The sequence below is a fragment of the Citrus clementina genome, unplaced genomic scaffold (assembly GCF_000493195.1).
Source record: "Citrus clementina cultivar Clemenules unplaced genomic scaffold, Citrus_clementina_v1.0 scaffold_5, whole genome shotgun sequence".
NCBI classification, from domain to species: domain Eukaryota; kingdom Viridiplantae; phylum Streptophyta; class Magnoliopsida; order Sapindales; family Rutaceae; genus Citrus; species Citrus x clementina.
Genome location: NW_006262201.1, coordinates 33,936,623 through 33,946,250, shown reverse-complemented (window position 1 = coordinate 33,946,250; position 9,628 = coordinate 33,936,623). Strand labels below are relative to the sequence as shown.

At 52.0% G+C, this 9,628-nt stretch overlaps 1 protein-coding gene and 1 long non-coding RNA gene across 2 annotated transcripts; one reads left to right on the top strand and one right to left on the bottom strand.

The window, feature by feature from the left end:
- Positions 1-769: 769 nt before the first annotated feature.
- Positions 770-2,073, top strand: LOC112098446. Its single transcript, XR_002905553.1, has 2 exons — positions 770-829; positions 1,871-2,073. It is a non-coding gene; the product is annotated as an uncharacterized LOC112098446 (long non-coding RNA).
- A 2,198-nt stretch (positions 2,074-4,271) lies between these two features.
- LOC112098191 lies at positions 4,272-8,039 on the bottom strand. Its single transcript, XM_024183831.1, has 3 exons — positions 7,706-8,039; positions 5,025-7,120; positions 4,272-4,601 (listed from the first exon to the last, which is right to left on the bottom strand). Exons 1-3 carry the CDS (start codon positions 8,037-8,039, stop codon positions 4,272-4,274), a joined length of 2,760 nt encoding a protein of 919 aa, XP_024039599.1.
- Positions 8,040-9,628: the final 1,589 nt, after the last annotated feature.

The following is a 9,628-nucleotide window of genomic DNA, read 5'->3' as shown; positions in this document are numbered from 1 at the left end:
GGCTTCCTCTGAATCACAGTCTTCCGCTCTTTTCGAGACGGTATGGGACTCCAACTGCTTCGTTGGCTACCTTTTTATAGGCTTCCTCTGAATCTCAGTCTTCCGCTCTTTTCGAGACGGTATGGGACTTCAACTGCTGCGTTATGGGCAAAACATGGGATCTAGCGTGTTACGCCACGGTTCAGGGGAAAGCGTGGCTGTTGTGCCTAGATTCTCGTGCTGGAGAGCACGTCTTGCCAACTGCCGTCGACCGGGTCTCCTCGCCTCTCGATCTCTAGCCGGAATGGCCTCATGCCTTTTATAGGAATTGGCCTCGCGGACGACAACATCGTGGACGAGCAGGATGTTTCTGCTCCTGTTCTTCCACGCGCCAGGCTTTAACGGAACACACCGGTTCGCAGAACTCCGCCATCAGATGTCTGCTCGTCATTCCTGGTCCCTTCGACGCATTTGTCCCAAACAGTATCCCTCCCAAACACCGGTCCCCCAGTTTCTGGTGTTGGGTAATGTAGTGGACCAGCAGTAGAAACTCGATAGTACTCGCTCGCGTGGGTTTGGAAAAGGCTGCCAGGAGTCATGTCGCATTTAATTGCGGACGAGGTGACGTGGCAGAAATCCCCCCCTCCATTTGAATTTCAAACCGACGGTTACGGGATTCTCGGAATATGCGTCATTAAATGCTGGCAGCCCAAGAGTTTGCTTCTCAGTAAGGAAACCCAAAATCTTCAAACACGAACTCGTCATTTTCTCCATTCTTGTCTTTCCGGCGAATGAACCTCGGCGCCAAAGCTGTCATCCCTGTCTCTCTCTGACCGAGTCCCTGCTTCAGGTATTTCTTCTATTTTTTTCGGTATTGGTTAGTTGTAGGTAATTTCCTTTCTCTCTGCTTTGCTTGAGGTTGTAGTTGGCGGTGGTGTTTTGGTTAGAACTTAGGATATGTCGAAGGGTAAGGAGAAGGTCGTTGAGGTTGGTGACGACGAACTAGGTTTTTTGCCTAGTCTGCCCGCTGATTTTGCTTTTGATCCCGGGATCCCCTTAGAGCCCATTAGGTCTAGTGTTGGTACTAGCGCTAGGAGGATGTCTCCCCAAACAACCTCCTCGAGCGACAGTAGCGATGAAGAAGGATCTTCTGGATCGGAGAACACCTTGAGTGAGGGTCAAGGGGATGATTCTGGTGAGGCGTCCCCACCAGGAGCATCACGACCAGAAGAACGGGGTACAGTAGGAGGTAGAGCCTTGTCCCGTGATTATGCCATTGATTACATGTCGTGTACGACCACGTTTGACGAGCTCAATGACCTCCGACTTAGGTATAGTATTCCTGGTGAGATACCTCTTAAGATCCCAGGAAAGAAGGATACACCTAGCCGGCCTCCCAGGGGATACGTTACCCTGTATCTGGAGAGCTTTAAGTATGGGCTGAGGTGTCCCTTGCAGCCTTACTTTGCCCGGATACTTAACGGGCTAAATCTGGCTCCTGGTCAGCTGAACCCCAACGGGTGGAGAGTGCTCTCTGGTCTGTTCATATTGTGGGACAGATGTTGCCAAAGCGAGCCCACGGTTGATGAGGTGAAGCACCTGTACCAGCTGAAGAGCAGCCCTAAAGATGCCGGCTGGTACTACTTCCAATCTGGTACCAAGAGCAGGAAACCCATAACTGATCTTCCAACTGGTGGTGGTGGGACTTGGAAGAGGAAATTCTTTTTTGCTGGGGGTCCCTGGGGTCAAGTTGCACAAATAGACGGGAAGGATTGTCGCGTCCCACCCCGTTTCACGGTCCCAGGTTGCCTGCTCGCTTTAGATGTCTTGTATCCATAATTGTTCCTGCTGTATTGGTTTGTCTCTAACCAAGTGTCTGTTTGTGCTGTAGTTTCCTGGGGTGTTCACTTCCCGCTCCGACCTGGTCAGCTTAAACGGGTCGAGGCTGTATTGGCCAATTCCTGCTCGAGCCGAGAACTGCTATCTACATACAACTTCCTCGAGTCTCGGTTGATACTTCCTGGCCATAAGATGGAGGACGCAGTGATTGGAGCTCTGACCAGGAAACGCTCTCGGCCTCCAACAACCGATAGGGACCAGGACAAAGATGCTCCCGCTGCGAAGCGAAAGAACATCGTGCAGCAGGTTCCTCCCTTGCAGGCTCTCCCTCCTGCCTCTGCTAAAGTCGGGGAATCCAGTAGAGCAGCCACTGATCCTGCTTCCTCTTCTCCACCTGTTGTGCCTCGGTCTCGCTTACCCGACAGCTGACCAGAACACTTGGTTCCCTATCTCAATGAGTTGTCTAAACTCGTGAGCAAGAAGGACCTGGAGGGCTTCGACGGTTGTACCCTGGGCGAGCTGGTGGGAGCCATGCAGTATAGTGCTTTCCATCTCAGCTGCATGGCCACCTACTATAAGGCCAAGGTTGGCCGTTACGACAGGAAGATGAAGGAGGACATTCAATCGGCGACGACCAAAGCTGACGTTGCCGAGAAAAAAGCGGGGGAGCTAAACGTTGAGAACCTCAAGCTGATAGAGCAAGAGTCCCTTGCTCAAGCAAAAGCCATTACCCTCGAGGAGGAGCTGACCAAGGTTAAGGAGGATCTCCAAGGGCAGAGGGCTATGTATGAGGCTCAGCTCGAATCTCTCCGCGATTCCCACCGAGCTCATATAGAGAACTTGGAGAGGGAGGCCGACAACCAGTACGACCAGGGACTTTGGCATTCCTATCGTTGTATCATGGCCGTCCTCGGGAAGCAACACCCTGATCTGAAGATGGATGACCTTGCAGCTGGTGTTGCTCAACATATGGACGAGGAGGCGGCCAAGGAAGATGCCGAAGGGGCAGAGCCGATCGTGATTGAGGAGGGAGACTCTCCTCCTCGTGCAGTCCCTGCTGATGTTGGCGAGGCGAGCGCCCCTCTGGATGCGACTGGTGATACTCCTCCTGCACCTGAGGAGGTCCAGCCAACCGACGCTGCTGGGCTTACTGATCCACGACCTTCCTGATATGTTTCTTGTATTGTAATGAACAATGTTTGTGAAGATTATCTGCTTTGTTAATTATTAACAAATTAATAGAAATGTTTTTGATTACTCTCTTGTGTGGTAATTACGAGAGCCTGCTCGTCCTCGTCTGGTCGAGCTGGCTATGGCTTGGTATATGGTTTCGCCACCTGCCTTAGAAAATTTTCCGTTGTTCGGGATTCTGCTCGCCTTTACGCGGTCGAGCAGATCCCGCCATGCTTGGCTTTTGTCTCGCCATAAGACAGGTTTTGAGACTCGGTGAGCCTTTGCGTGCCTTGGGTTTTTCGAGGATTGGGATTCTGCTGCCTTCTCGTGGCCGAGCAGATCCTGGCACGCTTGGCTTCTGTCTCGCCATAAGACAGGCTTTGAGACTCGGTGAGCCTTTGCGTGCCTTGGGTTTTCTTCAAACGATTTGGACTCTGCTGCCTTCTCGTGGCCGAGCAGATCCTGGCATGCTTGGCTTCTGTCTCGCCATAAGACAGGCTCTGAGACTTGGCGAGCCTTTGCATGCCTTAGGATTTTCTTCAAACGATTTGGATTCTGCTGCCTTCTCGTGGCCGAGCAGATCCTGGCATGCTTGGCTTCTGTCTCGCCATAAGACAGGCTCTGAGACTTGGCGAGCCTTTGCATGCCTCAGGATTTTCTTCAAACGATTTGGATTCTGCTGCCTTCTCGTGGCCGAGCAGATCCTGGCATGCTTGGCTTCTGTCTCGCCATAAGACAGGCTCTGAGACTTGGCGAGCCTTTGCATGCCTTAGGATTTTCTTCAAACGATTTGGATTCTGCTGCCTTCTCGTGGCCGAGCAGATCCTGGCATGCTTGGCTTCTGTCTCGCCATAAGACAGGCTCTGAGACTTGGCGAGCCTTTGCATGCCTCAGGATTTTCTTCAAACGATTTGGATTCTGCTGTCTTCTCGTGGCCGAGCAGATCCTGGCATGCTTGGCTTCTGTCTCGCCATAAGACAGGCTCTGAGACTTGGCGAGCCTTTGCATGCCTCAGGATTTTCTTCAAACGATTTGGATTCTGCTGCCTTCTCGTGGCCGAGCAGATCCTGGCATGCTTGGCTTCTGTCTCGCCATAAGACAGGCTCTGAGACTTGGCGAGCCTTTGCATGCCTCAGGATTTTTTTCGGTTTCAAGCGAATAAAATTCGTCGACGTTACATTAATGGCAGGATTTGACTTATATGAAATTGTTCGGACATAAAACATAAAAATAAAAGATAGACAGCATGAGCAGAAATTGCTTTAAAATGTGAGCAAGTCTTACTGGAAGTATTTTCGGAGGTGTGCTGCGTTCCATGGGCGTTTCACTTCGTGGCCGTCCGCGCAAACCAGCTTGTAAGCTCCGGGCCCCGCTATCTGCTTGACTCTATACGGCCCTTCCCAATTCGGTCCCAGCACTCCTTGAGTCGAATCTTTGGTGCTCTGATTCACTCTTCTCAGTACCCAGTCTCCGACCCTGAATTGCCGTATGTTCACCTTCTGGTTATAATACCGAGCAACCCTCTGTTGGTAAGTGACTGATCGCTCGGCTGCTTGTTCCCTCCTCTCCATTAGCAGATCAAGATTCAAACATATCTGCTCGTCGTTCTCCTGTTCATTGAAATGATCTGTCCGGTGTGTGGTCGTTCCTACCTCAGCCGGCACGACCGCTTCATGTCCGAAAGCCAAAGCGAACGGTGTCTCCCCCGTTGCGGTTTTGTGGGTTGTTCTGTATGCCCATAGCACACCTGACAGCTCGTCAACCCACGCACCCTTTTTTGCTCCGAGCCTGGTTTTCAGAAGCCTCTTGACTGTCTTGTTGGCTGCTTCTACTTGTCCATTCGATTGAGGGTGAGCAGGCGAGCAATACTTCAGCTCTATTCCGAGGTTCTGGCAGAAATCCCTGAAGCTGTGATTATCGAACTGCCTGCCATTATCCGTTACCAAGGCATATGGGATCCCGTATCGACAGACCAGGTTTCTCCACACGAAGTCTGTTGTTTTCTTCTCTGTGATCCTGCTAAGGGCTTCTACCTCTATCCACTTCGTGAAGTAATCTATAGCGACTATCGCATGTGTTGCTGCTCCTCGTCCCTTTGGCAATGGGCCGATTAGATCAATTCCCCATTGAGCGAATGGCCAAGGGGAGGCCATGGAGGTGAGCTTCTCTGGTGGTTGGTTAGAGAAATTTGCAAAACTCTGGCAGCTTGCACAGCTCCTGGTCTTCCTTTGCGCATCCTGGTGCATCGTCGGCCAGAAATATCCCTGCCTTAGAACCTTGTAGGCCAGGGACCTCCCGCCAGAATGATTTCCGCAAATTCCTTCATGCACTTCCCTCAGCACGTAATCCGCGTCGTCATCGTCCAAACACCGAAGGAACGGTAATGTATATCCTCGTCGATACAGTACCCCATCGATCATCGTGTATCTCGAGGCCTGAGCTCTAATCTTCCGAGCCCGTAGCTTATCTGGTGGTAAGACCCCGTCTCTAAGGTATGAAACTATCGGGTCCCTCCACGAGCTTTTTTGTTCTATCCGCAACACCCCCAAATTTTGCTCGATACTCGGGCGAGACTTCACTTCTAGGGGGACCGACTTTGGCATTTTTGGGTCGGCGACGGCTGCCATCCTAGCCAAAATGTCTGCTCGACTATTCTGCTCCCTGGGGATTTGTATCACCTCCACTGCTTCGAACTTCCCCATCATCTGCCTGACTATCCTTAGGTACTGTTCCATCTTCTCCTCTCTTGGTTGGAATCTTTCACTGACATGATTCGCAACCAGCTGGGAATCGGTTCTGATCTTAACTCTGTCTGCTTTCACGGCCCTAGCCAATTCCAGCCCTGCTATCAAGGCTTCATATTCTGCCTGGTTATTTGTGGCTGCAAATTCCAACTTTACAGCATAAGAGATCTCCTCCCCCTCTGGGCCTTCCAGGACAATCCCTGCTCCTGAACCCCGCTCTCCTGATGACCCATCCACAGATATCTGCCATACTTGAGTTTCGCCGTTGCCTACATCTGCATCTTGCTGACCCAAGCATACTTCGGGCTCCGCGAACTCAGCTACGAAATCGGCCATTGCCTGGGCCTTTATCGCCGCGCGGGGTTTATAGTCTAAGTCGAATTCGCTCAGCTCTACAGCCCATTTGACGAGCCGACCAGAGGCATCCGGCTTGTGCAGAATTTGACGCAATGGCTGGTTGGTGATTACCGAGACCGGGAATGCTTGAAAGTACGGCCTCAACTTCCGAGCAGCAACCACAAGGGCCAGTGCCCATTTCTCCGTCGTTGGGTATCTGGTCTCAGCGTCGAGCAGGGCCTTGCTGGTGTAGTATATCGGATACTGAATTCCTTCTTCCTCCCTCACTAGAACGGAACTGGCGGCCCGATCAGATACCGCCAAATACAGATTCAACTTGTCCCCATCCCTCGGTGTGGACAGTAGCGGGGCTTGCTGTAAGTAATGCTTCAAGTTCCGGAAGGCTTCCTCGCATTCTGGGGTCCATTCCGTTTTCTTTCCCCTCCTTATCACTTGAAAGAATGGCTGACACTTATCTGTAGCCTTGGATATGAATCTGCTCAACGCCGCCAGCCTCCCCGTGAGGCTCTGCATCTCCTTCAGGTTTCGAGGAGACGTCATTTGCACAATCGCCTGGATCTTCTCGGGATTTGCTTCAATCCCCCTATGGCTCACCATGAATCCCAGGAATTTCCCTGACTCGACCCCAAAAGCACACTTCTCCGGGTTAAGCTTCATCTTATACTTCCTCAAAAGCTCGAACGTCTCTTCGAGATGTCTGACATGTTCCTTCGGGATTTTGGACTTGGTGATCATGTCGTCCACGTACACCTCCATGGTTTTCCCGATCAAGGGCTTAAAGACTTTATTCACCAGCCTTTGATAGGTGGCCCCAGCATTCTTGAGACCGAATGGCATCACCCTGTAACAGAACAGACCTTGGTTAGTGATGAAAGCCGTGCTCTCCTCATCCGGCTCGTACATGGGGATCTGGTTGTATCCCGAGAATGCGTCCATGAAGCTAAGCAGACCATGTCCAGCCGTTGAATCTACTAGCTGATCGATCTTTGGTAAAGGGAAGCTGTCTTTTGGGCACGCCTTATTGAGGTCTGTGAAATCCACACACATCCTCCACTTGCCGTTTGCCTTCTTTACCAACACCACATTTGATATCCACTCTGGGTAATTGACTTCCCGAATGAACCATGCTCTCAGAAGCTTCTCCACCTCATCATTTACAGCCTCATACCTCTCCTGGTTGAAGCACCTCCTCTTCTGCCTTACTGCCCGAGCACCTTTCTTTATTGCCAGCCTATGACATGCTACCTCTGGGTCAATCCCTGGCATGTCCTCATGTGTCCAGGCAAACACGTCGGCGTGAGCCTGTAAGCATTTCACCAACTCCTGCTTTTGCTCTCCCTCAAGTCTCGACCCGATTCTGATCGTCTTTCCCGGGTTCTCTGGTCCCATGCTTACTGTTTCCAGATCCTCTACGGGTTCTTGTCTGCCAGTCTTGTTTTCCACTCGGGTATCGAGGGATGTTATCTGCATCGCCTCCCTTGCTGCCGAGGAGTAGCAGCTTCTTGCGATCCTCTGGTCTCCTCGTACCACTCCGACTACCCCATTCACCCGGTACTTCAGAGCCAGATAATGGTTGGACAGCACCGCTTTGCTCATCCTTAAAAATGGCCGACCTAGGATCATCTGGTAAGGACCTTCCTCGTCCACTACGACGAAGTCCAGTATCATTGTTCTTTCTGTCGGGGGGCCCCCGATTGTGATAGGCAGTTCGACCACGCCCAGAGGGACCAGCTTCCCTCCTCCGAACCCCTTCAAGGAGGTGTTGGTGTATTCCAACTTCCGGTCGGCTATTCCCATTTCTTCCAAAGTTGATTTAAATAGCACATCAACTGAGCTCCCCGTATCAACCAGTATCCGGTCAAACTTCTTGCTAGCGATCGTAGCCTTGATGACTAAAGCGTCCTCGTGGGGGTATAGAATCCCTTCCTCATCCTCATCCGTCCACATGATTGGCACTTGCCTGACCCTTGCTCGTTTGGCTGCTGGGGTGTTGAAGAGTATCTCTTTACTGGTCATGGCGTATCTGGCATAATTTTTTCTCGATCTGTTCGAATCTCCGGCCAACGTTGGGCCCCCAGCTATCACCCTCGCTGCGGGCGGCTCGCGTCTCAAGATTCCTTCACTCTGCTCCCCTTCATCCGTTGTGGCCACCATCGGGAAAGTCCCATCCATAAACTCGTCCAGGTACCGATTTCTCACCAAATCTTCGACCTGGGTCTTGAGATCTCTACACTCTGCTGTGGTATGGCCATGGGTGCCATGGAACTTACAATAACGTCCTCTATCCCTCCTGTTGGGTAGCTTTGTTATTGGTGTAGGGAGTGCAGCAGCCCTCGACCCTTTATGGCCTCGTACACCTCATCCAGGGGCATCTTCAAGGGAGTGTACCGCCCATAGTCCTGGTTCTGGTCGACCAGATGCACTGCTCTTTCTCTGTTTGCCCCACTGTGAGTTGGGGGCGGTGGGAGTGCTTCTGGTCTGCTCGTCCTGCTACCGTGGGAATGTTGATGAAGATCGCCGGATGCCGGATCATGTCTTCTCCAAGGCTCCCTAGCTGGGGAACGAGGAGGTGGCGCCCTGCTGCGCTGATACTGTGGCGGCCTCTGATGAGGCTGGTAAGCAATTACCCTACCTCCTGCTCCACTACCGGAGATCTGGTGGTCCCTCCTCCTGATCGGCCCATTAGTTGGTAATGCTTTCTTCTCTCTCCTCCCTAACCCTTCCAACTGGTCTGTCTTGATCCGTGCAGCCTTCTCCTCCTCAATCTCGATGTCTCTTTTAGCCTGTTCGTATGCGGCTGCATACGTTTGAATAGCTGGGCTTCTCAAATTGTACCACAGCCTTCCTATCTTCACCCCTTCTTTCAGTCCCCTTAACGCCTGAGGGTGGTTGAAGGCTCCCAAGTCGAGGACAGCCCGATGAAACCTCTTGATGAATTCCCGAAGGGTTTCTTGCTCCCCCTGTTTCATGCTCTTCAGCTCCATCATGTCATCTTCCGGTGACATTGCCCCACTAAACTGCTCTGCGAATTCCTGGCACATCTGCTCGAAGGTTTTTATGCTGCCCCGAGGAAGTTTCCTGTACCATTCTCGTGCACGTCCCTCAAGGGATAGTGGGAACACCCTGCACCTTTGGGATGGAGATAATCCCTGTACCCCCGTTATGTCGTTGAAGCGCTCCATGTGCATCAGCGGGTCAGTTCTTCCCGAGTATCTGAGGTCGGGGAGGCGGAAATCTCTCGGAATAACTGCCCTCATGATCTCTGCTGCGAGCGGTGATTCCCCGTCCAGCATTATCCTCCAACCAGGGGCTCTGTTCCTCCCTTGCATGTCATCAATTATTTGCGCTAGCCTTCGCACTTCCTCCTCCAGCTGTCCTGCGCGACCAGGGTCGCGCGCTGCAGCTTGATCCCGCTCTCGCTCTACATCATGTAAGTGTTGCCTCAGTTCTGTTTCCTCTGCATTCACCACCCCGTCGCCCCCGTCACAAGTCTGTCTTACCGGGGACTGCTCTCTTTCTCTATGAAATTCTCCCCG